The sequence below is a fragment of the Neovison vison genome, chromosome 10 (genome assembly GCF_020171115.1).
Source record: "Neovison vison isolate M4711 chromosome 10, ASM_NN_V1, whole genome shotgun sequence".
NCBI lineage: Eukaryota > Metazoa > Chordata > Mammalia > Carnivora > Mustelidae > Neogale > Neogale vison.
The window spans coordinates 44170139-44187495 of NC_058100.1; the positions used below are offsets into that span (position 1 = coordinate 44170139).

Here is a 17357-nt window from a genome sequence, read left to right on the forward strand (position 1 = left end):
GGAAATCAGGGAAGTTCCAAAACCATCTCTGGCCTTTCAGGATGGTGTCTTAGAATGCAAACACTGGACTGTCCTTCGCACTTTCCTCAGCATCGTGGTCGGAATTCTGGGCTAGTGGCCTTTGGTCTGATCTTGGATGGCATTTCTGAACTTCTCAAGAATATCGGTCCCAAAAAGGTCACGCTAGAACACCCAGAAGAGCAGGTGAGCTGCCCCTAGGGTCAAAGTTGGCCCTGAACACCACTCCAGATTTAAGACACGAGTTCTTCAAGCATGCCACACCAAGTGCATCGGCACCTGCTAAATACAGACTTTCAGTGTGGGTCACGCTACTGGTGATGATGCCTTTGGTGGTGGACGTGAACCCATTGATCTCCTTTGGTCTCAAATAGATAAGTGGGGGCAATCTCACCAAGGAGGTCCATTTCCAAGTGAGCAAGGCAGGAAAGTTCCCTCGACTCCAAGCGTGGAGTGGTTTGCAAACATTCTGGCCTTGGCCAGCACCACTCTCCCCCCTCGAGTTACATGTCATTATTAGGGGGCTTCCAGGTGCACAAACCCCTGGGGATTCAGCATCACTTGCCCAGGAGCAGAAATGCTTTTGGTTCAGAGCTCAGGATCCCCACTCCCCCTCCCCATCCTCCTTCCTTCTTTCCCTCTCCCTCTTTTTCCCCTTCCCTTCCCTCCTCTCCCCTTCCTCCTCTCCATTTTCCCTTCTTTCTGCTCCCCGGCTTTCCTTTATAAGCCTTCTTGCTGTGGCATGGATGACCCTGCCAGGACTTCCCAGATGCCGTGGGAAGGAAGATGTGCCCATGAGATTCAGGGCCTCCCCCTTGTCTTCTAGCTCCTGCTAGGACAGAACTCACAGCCCTGGTAAGTACAACCCGGACTGTGGAAACCCTAGCATTGATGGGAAAGAAGAGAGGGGCTTTTGGGTCTCGCTTTCCTGTCCGTTAGTGTCATCATTCTCAACCAAGGTTTGGGGCCCAAACTGGGGCCTGATTCATTGATGGAAACCCCAGGCTTCAGGGCTGGGCTGCAGCAACACAGGGAGGGGCTGCGGACAGGAAGTGGTGTGGCCGTGTGGGTGTGAAGGAAGGGTTTCCTCTCTCTGACACTTTCTATGCTGAAGGGGCCTTTCTCAGCCTGCCTCCCTTCCCCCCACCAGCCCAACACACACCGTCACTGGGGGACTCCATTCAGATGTGGGTCTCCAGGCCGCGCACACAGCAGCCGTGTGAATACAGCCGAGTAAATCCAATCCCGGCAACTTACGGACTTCCTTGTCCCTCCTGAAGTAATAGAGTACTTCCTCAAGTTTATACAGAATTTTTGCTTCTTCGGAGTAGGGGCCTGGGGAGCTGAGATGCCCCAGTGGGGAGGTTGATGAGGGCGTTCTTAGCAGCTAAGGTCAGTGAACATTTGGTTTTCAAAACTCTTGCCGCCATGGCCAGTTATCCCGGAGGGGACTCGAACCCCAGCACCATGATGCACTATCCTGAGCTTCCCTGGCTTGACGTCACCTTTACTGCTCTGACATCAGATGTGGGGGCGGCTCCACTGTAGTGAATCCGCAGCTCGGGGGGAAGGCCCCCGTGTTTAGCAGCTAGTTGGAATCAAGGCCTTGTTAGCAGATAAAGCCATTAGCCCATCGGAGCGAAGTGACTGGATCCGGGGGTATTTAGGAGACCCAACGGAAGGGCTTGGTGAATCACTCTGGGAGCATAACGGTTCTAGCTATGATGCCAGGTGGGGACAGAGCCCTTTATTAGACAAGCAGGAAAGATTGAGAAACATCTTTGAAGGGAAGACGATGCGATCGTGAGTATAGCTGTGAACGTGTCGAGTGGGTTATGATTGTGTGATGTGCTCTCGGAGACATGGGAAGGGCTCCTGAATATACCAGCCGTTGTTCTGGGTACGGAGGCAGGAATTATTAGTTCGGGGACAGATGGGAGATGGAGGCCCCAAGAAGAGGAGCTCCTTTCTACTGTGAAGCAGCAGGTAGAGACATGGAAGGAAACGCAGAAGCTAGCGTCGTAACCTGAGGGATGGAAGGAAGACAAGACCTGAAGTGTGGCCATTAGATTTGGCAGCCAGAGCTTACTGGGGATCTGCAGGAGGACAGTTTCAGTGAGGGGGAGGGAGCAAAGCTAGATCTTCTTCTGACAGAGACTGACAGGTAGTCCCCAAATCCCATTTGTCCCCCACTGAGCACATGGCCGAATTTCAATCCCCAATGTCCCTGGTAGCTCAGTGAGGCCATGCAATTGAGGACTGGCCATGGGCTGTGGGCGGAAATGGTACGAGAGAGATCTGCTCCCCACCATCCTCCCTAGGCCCCTTGTCCTGAGTCTCCTGGCCAGAGGAGAGGAGCCAGGGGGCCCCAAGGCCTTGGAGGTACAGAGCAACTGCATGGAAGGAGAAGGTCTCTGAATCATGGTGCAGAGCCAAGGCACTGGGGCCAGGGAGGCCAGCAGGCGCAGACACCCCGGGGCTCGCAGTGGAACCGGGGAGCAGCCTGCCAGACACGGTGCCAGAAGGGGTCAGAGGGGATCAGCGGGCAGGCTGTGGAGGACTGTGCAGGCCAGGACTGCTGGAAGTCCCACGGGAGCTGGCTGAGATGCGACCAGCAAGGAAGGTGCTCCCTGCAGGGACAGACGGTGTCGGAGGTGAAAGACAGCAGCTTCCAAACACCTGCTGGTACCGGCACACACTTTATGTGTTCATACTCACAGCCACAGTGGCTCTGGGACCCTGGCTCTGAGTCTACCACTCACGAATGGGCTGGTCACCAGCCTGTGGTGGTCCTGGCCAGCCTTGTGAGGTACTGACAGGAGGTCATGCCACGTATAAACCCCAGGTCCTGCCCTGAGTCACCTCCTGCGACATGGCTTCAGCTTGATGTTCTTCGCTCTGAGGTGCACCAGGAGTCATGCCAGACGCTCTGGGATTCCGACCTGGTTCTGCTCCTTGCTCTCGGGGGACCTTGGGCAAGGCCTTTCCCCCACTGCCTCGGAGCCCCTTGTCTGCAAAAGTGCACGAATGAGGCCGGATGATTACGATTTATAAAATGTCTCCTACAAAGAAATGCCACCACTCCCCTTAACAGCTGCATCCAGGAAGCTTCGGCCCAGTTCTGCAGCTGCCTGGGTCTCTAATGGCAGATTCCAATGCCTCTGACCAGGGAAACCCTGCAGCCTGCAGCTGGTGTGAGTTATCAGAGACCCTCACATGAAAGGCCTGGGGGGGCAGGAGACCCTTGCCCAGGAAAAAGGAGGCCCTCAACAAGTAGCCAATATGTATACTTGTGTGAAGTCAGCAAGTTGGTCGCCCCTGGGAGGGTCTGGGTTCTCTCTTTTCTTACTTTCTTCTTTTTAACATCTACATTTATGGCAAAGTATTTTCCTTCTGTTCCCATTTCTTGTGCCCTTTAGGATGGTATGGCTCTGCCCTCCACAACTCCCTTGGTCCAGGGAAAAAGAGAATTGGAAGAGGATGGGGGAGTCCTCTGCCATTTTGCTTTTCTCCCTTGGGCCACCTTCGACTTGTCTTGGTTCTGCTTTTCCTGAAATAATAGTTAGACGGGACTTTTGAAAGGAAATTGCTCTCCTCATCTGCCAAAATATTTGTTTTTTTTCAACTAGGGGACAGATTTCCCCATTCTGTTGTGATTCATACTAACATAAAGTCAAATTGTCCTCTGATCCAATGCCTACTTTTGGAGTGGGGAGGTGGCCCAAGAGTGTACAGAAGAGACAGGAAAACCAGCCTGGAAGAGAACATTTCCCATGAGAGCCCAGCATGGGCGGGGCTGTTGACAGAGACGGAGGGCCACCCAAACCAGAAGACAAGCCCAAGTCCTGCCCAGCAGGACTATCCCTTCGCAACCCAGCTGGGGTGGCAAGAAGTCCCATCGGCCTTTGCTCTGCAGTTCCCCAAAGGTGCCTCCTGCATCAAGCCCAGTTATGACCACGGGGACGATGACCAGGACGGGGAAGCAAGACCCAGGAGCCACAAAACAGCCTAAGGAGACAGAAGGCGACCATCTCTCCAGGACTAAGAAACATCCTGTTTTTCTAAACTCCAAGAACTTGGCCGAAGGAGAGATCATAACCACCTTTATTCTCCAAATTCTAGAGGAAATAATTCTGCACAACATGGAAACTACTAGCTGCCAGAGTGGACTGAGGGGACTCCTGAGAGTGGCCTCCCGGCCCGGATCCACTCAGGGCTCCGAGAGGCGCCCTCGGGAGCGTCCTGTGGTAGCTGTGTGCTGAGGACACGGCCAGGAGCTCCGAGGAGGTGACCTGGCCACCGGTTCCCCCTGGACACAGACACGGAGGGAGCCCTTCCCCCACCAGGTGTGAAAAAGACCAAGGCTCCTCCGTCGGCAGAGGACGACGAGCCTCGGCCTTCATCGGGGCAGGCAGCCAGCCACAGGGTCCGGCCGGGGCACCGGCACAAAGTTCATGGGGCACAGCAGCAGCGGGCACATCTTCTCGTGCTCCTTCAGTGCCTCGCTCAGGTGCTTTAGCTCCTCCGTCAGCTTCGCGATCTCTCGCCGCAGCCCAGTGTTCTCCTGCTCCAAGTACTCGTACTCCTGCACAGACACACGGGGTGGGTGACGTGGTGGGTGACGTGGTGGCTGCAGCCCCATTCCCGCCTGGGATGCCGGCCTCCTCCCCGGGAGAGCTCCCTCCAGAGCCGAGCCCCCTTCACCGCTCCTCTGTTTGCTTCCTGTTTCTCTCCTCCCACCAGGATGAAAGGTCCAGGAGGGCAGGGCTGTGCTCTTTGAACCGGCTTGACCGAGATCCGATTTGCATCATAGAATACACCTGTTTTACGGGTCTCCTCGGGCAGTGAGCTTTGGTAAACGTCAACGTGCATCAAGAGAATGTTCCCGTCACTCCTAAAGGTTCCCTTGTGCCCCTGTGCAGACTGCCTCCCCTCCCCCAACTGCTGAGCAGCTCTGTGAAATCTCTGTTGGGGTCACTGCTGTGGGCCCAGCTCCTGGAGCAGTGCCTGAAACACAATACGCGCGTTTGCTGACCACATGAGTAAATGAATGAAAGTATCCCTTGCCTTGGCTCCGCCCCCAACTCTTACCTGTGAAGTTTCCACCATAGCGGAGTTTGCAGAGACTTACACCTGGAGGGGCTCATAGATACCCCTCAGCCCAACCCACCCAATGCAGAACCCGGACATCCAACTTGGGCTGGGCACTCTTTTCTTCAAAGGACAGTCCCTGCCTTTTCTGAGCTGCTCTATTAGAAAGCTCCTCTATGCACTGATACAAAATCTCTCGCTCCTTCAAACCCTTCCATTGGGCTTGGTTCCACCTTATAGAACCGCACAGAGTAAATTCAATACTTGTTCAACATCGCAGTTCTTATAATATTAGGAGACAGCCCCATACCACTTCCCCTTAGGCATTCTCTAAGCGCAACTGTCTCAGGTCTCCTGAGCTCCTTGGGTTTTAGGACTTCTGGTCCTTCTGTCCTCCTGGGGGTCATCCCAACACACACTCTCACCTGCCAGGATCCATCTGGCAAAGGGTCATTCCCAAAGTGATTCTGGGGATGGCTTGACCATATGCACAGGGAGATGCACGGAGGTGGCCTGCCCTGGGGCTGGACCAGGCCTGCAACCACCTCACCCTGGGGACTCGCCCTGAGCTTGCAGAGAAGTACAAGCTCCGTCTGCCTCTGCTGCTTCTCTGTCTATATTTGGACGGTGACTGATGTTCTGAAGATTAAGGATGGGCTCTACATCCACTTCTGACTTTCACTGCGGCCACCTGGGTGCCTTCCAGCCTAGCAAAGTCTTTCTGAAATGTAACGGGTCAGCTCGCGAATCATGATACTCTACAGCTATAAGCTGCCCGTTGACTTGATAATTAGGTCTTCCTTCTCTTCCTCCGAGTCACTGGTAAGTTCTTCAGTACTTGGCCAATGGCAGAGCCGCAGGGCATGCCAATAGAAATCATCTTGAAGCTGAGAGCCTTATTTAAATCTTTTTAAAAAAGATTTTATTTATCTATTTGACAGACAGAAATCACAAGTAGGCAGAGAGGCAGAAGCAGGCGGGGGGGGGGTGGGGAGGAAGTCCCTGCTGAGCAGAGAGCCGAATGTGGGGCTCGATCCCAGGACCCTGAGATCATGATCTGAGCTGACAGCAGAGGCTTAACGACTGAGCCACCCAGGCGCCCAACCTTATTTAAATCTTGCTGCAATTTTGTTTACCATGCATTTCCTGACGTGGAAATTATTATTATCCACCACATCTTTTCTCTTACTAGTAAATTTTCAAAAATATCACTAAAATATCTGATCTTTTTACAGGTCCCTAAAGCACATGCAAATTCTCAGCTCTGGCCCTTTGCTAATGCTGTTCTCTTCCACTAGAGTATGTTCCTCCATTTCTGTGTGAGTCCAGCTTAAGCCCACCACCTCCAGGAAGGCTTCCCTGATCACAGCACCTAATGGAACCACAACCCTCATTATATGTTCTAGTCAATCTCATATCACATTCAATCTTACTTATACTAAATAAGATCGCTTCCCAAAGATCAGAAATGTGTAGCACCTAGGAGCCTCTGTTACCCTCTCCTGTAGCTGTGCCTGATGGGCCACCGACCAGTGACTCCTCTGTCTCCTTCTCGCACTGGCTTCCTTCCCTCCCCACCTCTAGGCACCAGAGGTGCTGCATGCAGAGGCCTGTCTGAGCCTTCCCCAGGCAGGCCCTCAGGGTGGTCTGGAATATGCTCCAAGGCGGCAGTCGGCACCCCCTACCCCCACCCCGCAGGCTGTCCCAGGTCAGGCCAGCTTCATTAGCCCATGGGCCCCCTTCCGCCTCAGCCCTGCTGCCAGCCCCACTCCTCACGCTCTCCTCGGGCCTCTTAGAAGCTCTAGTCCTGGAGCCCGAGTTCCATCTACAATGCGGCAATAAGCCCTCCATGGGCCAGGGGAGGCGGTGGACGGGAAGACAGTCATCGAGGGAAGGCTGCCTGCAGCCGCAGGACGACGGGCTACAGCTCTGTGGAGCGTGTGTACACACACAATGCACACACGCACATACACACACGCACAACTAGACACACACACACACACACTAGACGTGCTCCTCACCTCCCAGTAAAATGGAGAATAGATGTGAATGATTCCAATGAACAAACATTTTAACTAGATTCCAAAAACCAGGAAAGTCTCTTGCTGTGGCAGAATATTCCATGTCTGCATTAGCTTGTTTGCTTGTTGAGTTTTGGGGCAGGCTGCTGCAAGCTCCTGAGCCTTATCTCTGGAAGCCAGGAGGGGCCATGCTGCCCAATGTCTTCCTGAAGTAACACTGCTTCCCCCAAACCCCAGCCCATCAGGTCCCCTGTTTGCCTACTCTGTGGGGACTTTCTCTTCTGGGATTTGACTTTTACTCATCAACCTGCTAAGGGACTTTCATGGATCCGAAGGAATAAAAAGGAGAGAAGAAGTCAAGATCTTCTGGTGAGATCAAACAACAAAAATAAAAGGAGGAGGGACACCTGGGTGGCTCCGTGGCTTAAGCCGCTGCCTTCGGCTCAGGTCATGATCTCAGGGTCTTGGGATCGAGTCCCGCATCGGGCTCTCTGTTTTGGAGGGAGCCTGCTTCCTCCTCTCTCTCTGCCTGCCTCTCTGCCTACTTGTGATCTCTCTGTCAAATAAATAAATCAAAGTCTTTTTAAAAAATTTAAAAAATAATAAAAGGAGGAACTGGGGGGAGTGGAGAGGAGGTGAGAGGAAAGGGGGGTGAGAGGGGAGTAAGACCCACTTCACACCGAGAAGAAGTTACCCGATTGACAAACGTAAAAAAACATCTTACAGTGCACAGAGCACCCCTCCCCTGCCACCCCGACAAGGAATTAGCTGGCCCCAAATGTCAACAGTGCCAAATTCAAGAAACCCTGGTCTGGGCATCTAAGGGAGGTTGACTAGGGAACGAGGAGGGGCTGTCTGGGGATATCCAGGGTCCAGGATGAAAAACTGGCAAATGAGCTAATGTGGGTCCCTGGGGCCAGAGGTGACGGTGAAGGCAGAAAGGAAATGAGGGGTGGAAAAGGCCATCAGAAGGGCACAGCCGCACACAGACCCCAAGTGTCACACAAGACAAGTGAAGAAAGTGAAACTCCGAGAGCCACAATAACTTTTCCAAGGTCGTGCAGGCTTGGAACCTGACTTCAAGGTCAACTGCAGCCCTTGAGCAAGGAAGTAATTCTGCTTTCACTTGGCAGTGCCTGGCCCCAAATTTCCCCGTGGTGGTTACCAGCAGTAAAGGGCTGTGAGTGCTCAGGATTTTACAATAAAGCCTATTCCCTAGCCCTACCCTGAACTTCCCAGCAGACAAATTGTGTCATCAGGGAGGGCTATACAAATTGGTGTCATCATCAGTTTCTGAACCAAGGTGGGGGACGACTGGAAGCATTCTCTTAGAACATGCAACAGCTGAAGAAGCCATGACAACACAGACCACAACGAATTGCCTAAGAAATCTGTCAGTTGGTGACATTTGGGGTTCCTGAGGATGGCATCAGTGCCTTCCTTTTCTGACTCAACGTTCTTTCTCAGTCTTACACCTTGGGCTGGCTTGAACCGGTCTGACCCACTTCTGAGACACAGTTCTCCCTGCTGTAGAGCTGGACTGTTCACGCACGTCCCTATTTGTGGACGTGGACTCAGGCGGGTGCCCAACGTTCAGAGATGAACAGGGGCTGAAATCCCCCTGAGAGGTGTAAGCGCCTCGGCAGGATGATTCGAAAAGCTACAGTGAGCGCTGAGGTACAGACACACACGCGTTAGGAATAGCTTCTCGGCACCATACTCGGGCTTCCAGCAACCACCTCCCTGAGGGGCAAACTCAGACTGAAGAGTGACCCCAGCCTCCCTCTGGCAGGGCCTGCTCAGGCTCTCCCGGCCCTGCCCTCCAGGGAGGCCCGGCCCCAACGGACTGTCCCTCCTGTCCCCCAAGATGGAGAACTAGGAGCTGGGGGAGATAGCCCAGAGGCTTCTAGAAGCTGGGACTGGAGGAGGTTTCTCAGGGTGTTGGAGGTAAGGGGGACTCAAGGTGAATGAATGAGGCGGGCAGGAGAGAAGGGTGGGAATTCTAAACAAGATCCAGATGGTCCCCTTCGTGGTCTTCAAGGAAGGCAAATAAAGACCTTGAGTTCCTCTGAGAGACACACCCATGACATGACATCCCACAGGATGGGACTGAGTACAGAAATGACTGAGTACAGCCCTTCTCACGGCCAAAGCTCCCCAGGGAGTGGCAGTGGCTCTGGCTACCAGATGGCAGCTTTCTGGACCCTTTAGTGTCTCTGAGAGAGAGGGACTGACCCCATGTTTGAGGTTTCTGAGAACTGTATCTGGTTCCCACGTGCCCCATCCTTGATGGGTCTTGGAGTCCAAGGAGGCCTTGACGGGCTTTTCTGCCATGACCCAGAGCAGTGTGCTAGGTGCTCTGCCCTCAACTCACTTCCTGGAGCAACTAAAGCAATTCTTCCCCACATTTTTAAGCCAGACACCCCATCCTCAACATGCATATTCTTTTTCAAAGTTTAAAAAAAATACTCCTTTTTTTTTTTTTTTAAACTATATTTACGCCCCTCCCTCCCCCCCGCCATGTTGGCCCTACAGAGCAAAGATTCCTATAGCTGGGATGCCGTCCCTGGAAGGAGGTGAGGAAATAACAGCAGAGCTATTATTCATGTGCTATCCTTCGACTCAGAGACGACATTCCTCTTCTACAGCAGGACTGGGATGTGATTCCATTTTCCTGAGCCGGCCACCTGCTCCCCCACTGCCCCTTGTGACCAATAACACTAGTATGTAGCTAGTGACAGTAAAGATGGGGGCTATAGCTTTGGGGTCTATATATGGATGGACCCACTGTCCTGGCCTCCTGGACACTGAGTTTCTCAATAAGACTGGCATTGATGACGTGATCTGCCAGTGATGGGTCAGCAGGATCTACTCTTCCCGCTCCACAGAGGCAGAGAAGGGAGTTTTCTCCCATGGAGGGAATGGGTTTCAGATCAATTAGCCGCATTTCCCAAAACAGCACCTGCCATATCTGGTCATGTGACATGGTATAGAGACCGCAGAAGAAGCTAGGAACTCTACAGAAGGGGGACCCCCCCCATGGTTCTAAGGGGGATAGGCAGGAGTAAATGTACCACCCTAACTTTCCGAGGCACCTCGCCATTTGGGTATCAAATTCAACAATGGCAGATACTGAGAGAAACCGTCTTCTTTGACCCTGTAGGATTTATGCTACCTTCTGAGTTAGGCTGAATAAGGGCCTCCCAGAGATGTCCCAAAAGATATCTACATCCAACCTCTGGAACCTGTGAACATGTTACCTTATGCTGTTAAAAAAAAAAAAAAAAAAAAAAAAAAAAAAAAAAAGACCTTGTAGATGTGATTAAGAATCTGAACGTGGGGAGATTATCCTGGATTATGCAGGTGGATCCAATGTAATCATAAGGGTCTTAGTGAAAGAAAAAGTCAAGAGTCAGAGGAGATGTGTCAGAGGAACAGTGTCAGAGTAATGCAGCATGAAAAAGACTTAACTAGCCAGTGCTGGCTTTGAAGATGGAAGGGGACCACAAGCCAGGGAACACTGAGAAACTTCTAGAAGCCAGAAAAGGCAAGGAAATGGATTCTTCTCCGGAGCCCCTGGAAAGAATACAGCTCTCTTGACACCTTGATTTTAACCCCATTGAGACCCACTCCAGATGCCTGACTTCCAAAATTGTAAGATAATAAATCTGTTTTCTTTTAAGCCACCAAATTTGTCATAATTTACTACAAAATCCATAAGAAATGAATATACTTCCCTCGAAAACTCCTATGCTTTCAAAAATGGGAAGGAGATCTTATTCCTCTCTTTGTAACCTAGCATCAAGGCCTTGTCCATGGTAGTGCTAACAAGTATTTGTGGAACGAATCTTCCCGCTCTTGCTCTGTGGAAGGTCTTATCGTCATTTAGCCACCACCACACACATCATCACTTGGGACTTACAAATGAGTGTCCCCTAGTGTTTCCTTATATTAATGCACCTGGCTTGGATGAGAAGCTTCTTGAGGGGAAGGGCCCTGGCTGTCCAGCTGGCACACAGGGTCTGAACGCAGGGCCATGCCCTAACTGGGCGGCAAATGCCCTCTGGGGTAATATGGTAACATGAGGCTAGAACCAGGACTGCTTCAAACGCAAGGGGGAAGGAAGAAAGGAGACAAAGGACATTCCAACTCATCTCTGGGAAGTTTACAGGACCAATTCAGGCTGGGAAGGATCTCTTCTGACCCTATCTCCTTTTAGGGCCCAGCCTTCCTGCTTCCAGGAAAGAGTCTGATATTCGTAATTCATGCCCACTGTGAATTTCTATCATTGGTCGCCTCCCCCGGAGTATGTACATCCTAAACCTGTTCTCAGTTCACTGTCAAAGGCTTTTCAGATTGTTTTTCTCCTCATAATACCTCGGTATCTGCTATGTTGTCAATGCCCCCAGACCCACCTTGCTAAGACCAGCTGTGACAAGACAGCAGGCAGGGAAGGGCTAAACTAAAATCCTTAGTGATTTACACCAACCTTGTCTAAAGATGAGCGTTCAGAACTATCATCAGTTCTTTGCACGGACACTTGGATACCTTTGAGAGGCCAGTGCCTGATATGAGGCATTTCCCATGTTCTGTCTGTGAGATTACGTGGGATTAAGCATAAGGGTAGAGGAAAATGGGAAAGTTTAGGGTAAATCCCAGGTTCCTGACGTGGATGATGAGAAAACTGGTGAGCTCCATTAACTTCACTTGAAGACAGGAGGAGAAGAGAGAGTCTCAGGGTAAACACACATATCAGGGCCACGCTGCATCCGAGCAGCCCGCGGCCCACCCATCTGAGGACATCTAAGCAGACATTGGAAATATGGGGTCGGGGGGCCTCGAACTGAGGTCTTGCCTTGAGTAGTCAAAGTGGGGAGCTAATGCTGCGAGAACAGATGAATAGATCATATCTTCAGGGTGGGAAGGAAAAAGAGCACAATCTGAAAGCCTGGTCAACACCAAAACTTAAGAGAACTGACTGAGGAAGAGAAGGTAGCAAAGAAACAGAGATGAAAGGTGGTTAGGAAGGTCCAGTGGGAAATGCGGTCTTTTAGAAGCTGAAGACCTTGAAAGAAGGTCTCAGGAAAGGGGGAGGGTCAAAGGTATGAAATGTTCAGCAAGGGCAGCAAGGTCACAGTGGATGAGTCTAGAAAGAAGTCCCCGGATCACGTAGTGCAGAGGCACTACGGGTCCCCGCAGGAGCACCCTCTGAGCGCACGTGGCCCGCGTACGGTCACGTGCATGCGTGCGTGTGCGTGCGTGCGTGCATGCATGCGTGCGTGCGTGTATGCTGGGTGGGGCGGGGCGGCAGAAACACCAGCACAGAGGACTGGGAAATAAATGGCACTGAGCGTATGGAGGCAGCAGGTCTCTCTGGGAGGAGCAGGGAGGGGAGGAAGGAAAGAAAACAAATGGGGCTTGAAAAGGAATTGGTATCGAGAGGAGGTTTTGTTTCGTTTTGATCTGGTTTATAATGAAAGGAACTTGAGAGAGGAGCCACCAGCGGATGAGGGATAAAGATGCCCGTGAAGGATCGGAAAACTGGGCTGGAAGGATGCAGTGACATGAGACGTACGTGTCCAAATTGGTGGTGACCAGGACATGACCTTGGGGCCACTACCACAGCTCCTTTCCGTGGCCCTAATGTGGCTCTGCCCCGACCACAGGCTCACCTCGTGGAGTTTGTCAGCCTTCTGGGTCTGCTTCTTCCGACTTCTCTGAGCAGCAACTCGGTTTTTTTCTCTCCTTCGGACCTTCCGGTCATCATCGTCTGGGCTCTGAGGGGAAAATGTGTGGTTGGGTGTGCTGTCGGGGCGCCTTGCTTCGCCTTCCTCTGCCCTGCCCCTTTCCTCAGCATCGCTTCACCGTTTTACTTGCAGTCCTGACAGTGCTTGTTGCTACATGGGTGGGACAGCACCAGCCCCTTGTTCAGCCTTGTGCCCTGGCTGAGTTTAGCTGCTCATTCCCATGACCCCCCTGAGAAATGTATGGTGAGACTGCCATTTAAAAGATGAGGATAAGAAACTCAGAGAGGGGAGAAAAAAAAAAAGAAACTCAGAGGGGGTAAGGAACTTGCTCCAGGTATCACCGCTAGACGTGGGTAAATGGGAAGTGGAACTCAGGTCTGTTGGACTCCAAACCAACCTTCATAAACCTCTACCCCACAGGGTGTGTGCCTGGAAGAGCTGCGGTGTCAACGTGCATCTGAGAACAGGGAAGGCAGAAGGCATGTGCTATCTGGAACTCGCTCTGTGGTAGGCCTTGCCCCACCACACACAAACAGGTACTTTTGATACTGCATGCACATTTTACACTGATAACTAATTGCAATCACACAATCCTATCAACACAGCAAATGATCTCAGACACCTCATCTGAACAGTGCTCGATGGACATTTTCACAGGTCAGAGTGAATCAGAAAGCAAACTCATGATGTGTCTTGAAAGCTCTCAGCTCTCTATGAGATTTAACCAAACCTAGTTGAATCCTTCAAGAGTTATCCTGAAACAGGCAGGATTAAAAAAAAAAAAAAAACTATACCTTCCAAGATAAAAAAACATTTCAGTTACAGAAAAAACATGGAGAAGTAGAGAGTATTTGCTTTCCGGAGCCCTGTGAGAAGGTACCAAAGGGGCGGGGAAGTGGTACGCTACCTTTAAACAGTTTAAAAGCCAAGAGGTTAGTGGGATACAAACATAGGAAAGCTACTCAATTATTAACATTAATGGAGAGCAAATATTGATAATATAAGATAATGGGTAATTTCAGTTATTTTATCTGGTCTTGTATTCCAAATACGGGAGACACTTCTCCCCAAGCTCTGGTGAGTAAAGAATTTTCACTATACAGAAGAATATAAGCCTATAGAAGGAGACAGATAACATATTATAAATAACACAACAAATGGATGTGGTCTGGAAGTAGTGCTTAAGGGAACAGGCACAAGGTGTTAAAATGTAGCTTTTCAGAGGAAAAGAAGTCTTGGTTAACATAACCAGGACACCACAGGGGCAAAATGTGGTTTACAGGACAGAACTCTAGCTAGAAATATATAGCCACTGGTTTTGTCTCTTACTGTCAATTCAGCTTGGGGGAAATGGCTTAAATTCTCTGAATGTTCAGTTTTCTCATTTATCCTAAGTGTGAGTCATTCATTCTCTCAACAAGTATTAACTGAGTACCTGCCATGTGCCAGACACTGTTTTAGGCACTGAAGATGCATAGCCAGAAATACCGATCGGTAATAACTGCGCAAATCATTCCAACAGCCTAATGCTTGGGACTAGCATATGGATAAAATGAGATTTTAACCTAGAGCTCCCAGCACATGGTATGCCCTTAATAACCTAAGGAGGCTATTATTATATAGTAATAGGTTACTACTATTACAGTAACCTATGGAGGTTGCCATTTTTTGAGTCTCCCATAATGCTTATCTCCAAATCATGCCTTTTTGTTCACAATTAAAAAGTCATAGGACCCAAGGAAGCATCCTGTCCTCTGGGAGCAAGACACTCTAACCTGGATGTAATCACCTATCCATATGGTCACAGCTGAGAACCCAGCAGTAACAGTCAATCAAAACAGAAAGAGGGGAGCGAAGTGTTAAGATAATCATAAATTATTAACCATATCTTAATTAGTCATAAAAATTTCGAGAGGTTATTGCTATATTCATTCTACAGGTGGGAAAATTGAGGCTCAAAGAAGTTAAGCAAAATGCTCAAGGCCACTCAACCTGTGTGTGGCTAAACCGAGATCCAAACTCAGAACTGTGTGACTCTCTAGCGTCACCCGATGACACTACGTGCCAGGCATCGAATTGGGAAGGGGAGGGGGGGGGCATCACGAGGAAGACTCCCTTCAGAGCAACCGAGTGGGAAGTTCTCTGATTGCCATCCCCGCGGGCAACTTTATCTGTTTCCTGAGTAGGCAGTTGTACATGTTGCCAAGGACAGCACAGAGAGCTGAACGCGGGCAGAGGGGTTTCCACCAGCGGCGGGACTGGAGTTCTCCCACTGCGGGGGGGGGGCCCCACCCCGCACCCTTAGGCTGATGGGTCGCGAGTTCCCCATTCGGAGGGTAGATGTTGGGAGTGCCGGGACACGAGCTGGCCCTTCGGACCGAATTTCCCCTCTATGCACCCTGGCGCCCGCGAAGGGCCACGCGCGCCGGGGGTGGGGTGGCAGCGGGCGCCAGCGCAAGGATGGCGACACCGGGACAGCGCGGATTCCACGTGCCGGGAAGCGTGGACTCTGCCCGGGCGTCTGCGCCCTGCGGCCTCTCCGCTTCCCGGGGCGCAGGAGCCGGGTCACCGTTCCGGAGGCGGCGGGCACTGTGCGTGAGCTGGGGACCACCGGGCAGAAGTGCCCGCGGGATTCCTGCCCTGCGCCCTGACTCCTGCAAGACTCTGGCTCCCGCAGCGCCCTTCACCCCAGCACTCAGCGCTCACCACCCCGGAGCCGCAGACCCACCTCCTTCGTGCCCCTCGGCGCTCCCATCCCCGCATGCCCGCGGGCCTCCCGGAGCCTCTAGTCCACTACCTGCGGCTGCGGCTGGTTCCCCGGCGCCGCGACGCTCCTCTGCAGGACGCTGCCGGCCGCCGGGAGCACTTGCGACATGCCGGGCACTCCTCCGGCCCGGCCAGCCCCGCCGCGCAGCCTCGCGGAGGAGCGGCCGCGCGGCCCGCCGCGCCTTGCACGCGGGGCGCTGCCTACGGGCACTCGCGGGTCACCCGCATCCTCGCGCCCCCGCACCTGCCGGCCGCCGCCCTCCGTCCCGCCCCCTCGGGCTTCCCGCTCTCCCGGCGCCTGCGGCCACCGCGCTGCCCGGGTTTCCCCTCCCCCGGCCCCGGCCCCGGCCCGCGGGCTTGCGCGTCCCGAGTCGGCCCGCCCCTCCTCTCACTCCCGCCCCGTTTCCTCCTCTCCCCGCCCTCTCGCCGCACTTCGGGGTCCCAAATCCCACCCCTGTCGCGGCTTTCCGCTGGGCCCCTGTGCTTCGTGGAAGTCACGTGGCGGCTCCGGAACCCGGGAGGGAACGCGAAGCCCCACTCGCGAGAAGGAACGCTGGGGCCGCGAGGGGGTCAGGGAGACGCAGCGCAGCCTTTGGGGTCCTTCGGACGCTCTCGGGGAACTCAGGCTGAGAAACAAGTGGGTGGCTTGGACGGGAAGGGGGGTGTTTCCAGGTCCCATCTCGGCATCTTCCTGCGCGCCCAGGGCCCCGCCTTTCCCTAGCGCAGGGGTCAGTTTTTCGGGACTTTCTTCGGGGCGATCGGTCGCCCAGGCTCCATTCTCACTCCTTCCTCGACCCGCGGCTCCCCTGCCCTCGAGGCGCAGGCCAGGAGCCGGCAGCCAGCTTTGCCGGGTCCCAATGCCCACCCTGAGAGCCGCGGCCCCCCAGGGCCTGTCTGCGGGGGGCATGTGCCCTTCTTTCCGCGGACGCCGCGGGGCTGTGGGGGAGAGCGAGACGGGGCGGCCCGGAGGGTGAATTCCCTCCGTATGGGGGTGGGGAGAAGGAGGTTGTCCTGAGAGCGAATCTACCGCGGTGGACGTCATTCTTGACAGGGTCTGAACCTCAGATGCTTTTTCCTTTAGGTTAAGGTGCCAGGTGCTCTGCCCACAAGTTAAAATGCGAGCCTTAATGCCAAGCTGGGGACAGGGTAGAGGTATTGGCGCTTTCCCCTCCACCTGCCTGCCAGTGAAAAGATAACGAAGTTAAGCAGTATCAGTATCGTACTTGGGCCCACCGAAGAGAAAAAACGAGCGGTTTCGGGTTTGTGGTCTGCTTACTGCGAGCCCCGGGAAAGAAAGATAACCGCGAACCTACACGGGCGGGTGGGAACCAGCGCCCGGAGGTCGGACGTGCCTTCCGACTGTGGTCGCTTAAGTGTTGAGGCTCGTGGGCAGCAGCAGGGGATGGGGGCGGGCGCTTCGGGCTCTCAGGCCAGCGCACGTGGCTCTCCGCCAGGATTTAAAATCCTGGCAATAGTTTTGAGATGCAGCTTGAGTGAACTTGGTTGCCTGGCCAGGAGCCAGGAAATAAGCAGACGATCTTGTCTCCGGGATCAGGGAGTTCCACCAACGGAACAGAAGGCTGAGGTGCAAGGCAAGGCGGTGGGGAGGATTGAGGGTGGGAGCAGCCCTCTTCAGGGACAGTGCCTCACCGTTATACCATCAGGGCTACACAGCGGAGCCATCTCTACACTAAGTTATCCGCCTAGATTTATT

General features: G+C 53.0%; 1 protein-coding gene across 2 annotated transcripts; it reads right to left on the reverse strand.

Moving 5' to 3' along the window:
- Positions 1 to 4104: 4104 nt before the first annotated feature.
- BATF3 (basic leucine zipper ATF-like transcription factor 3) lies at positions 4105 to 15752 on the reverse strand. Of its 2 annotated transcripts, XM_044266287.1 has the most exons (3): positions 15675 to 15752; positions 12803 to 12907; positions 4105 to 4603 (listed from the first exon to the last, which is right to left on the reverse strand). In XM_044266287.1, the coding sequence occupies exons 1-3, from the start codon at positions 15750 to 15752 to the stop codon at positions 4418 to 4420; spliced, it is 369 nt and encodes a 122-aa protein (XP_044122222.1). In that variant the 3' UTR covers positions 4105 to 4417. The 2 variants fall into 2 exon arrangements, with proteins under 2 accessions (XP_044122222.1, XP_044122221.1); XM_044266286.1 differs by lacking the exon at positions 4105 to 4603 and having other exon boundaries at positions 12437 to 12907.
- Between the last annotated feature and the right edge of the window lie 1605 nt (positions 15753 to 17357).

Excerpts from the sequence above, each read along its gene's own strand:
- BATF3 (XM_044266286.1), bottom strand. The coding sequence starts at position 15,752 with ATGTCGCAAGTGCTCCCGGCGGCCGGCAGCGTCCTGCAGAGGAGCGTC. Across the intron at positions 12,908-15,674 it reads GGAACCAGCCGCAGCCGCAG|AGCCCAGACGATGATGACCG; the intron begins GTAGTGGACTAG and ends TTTTCCCCTCAG.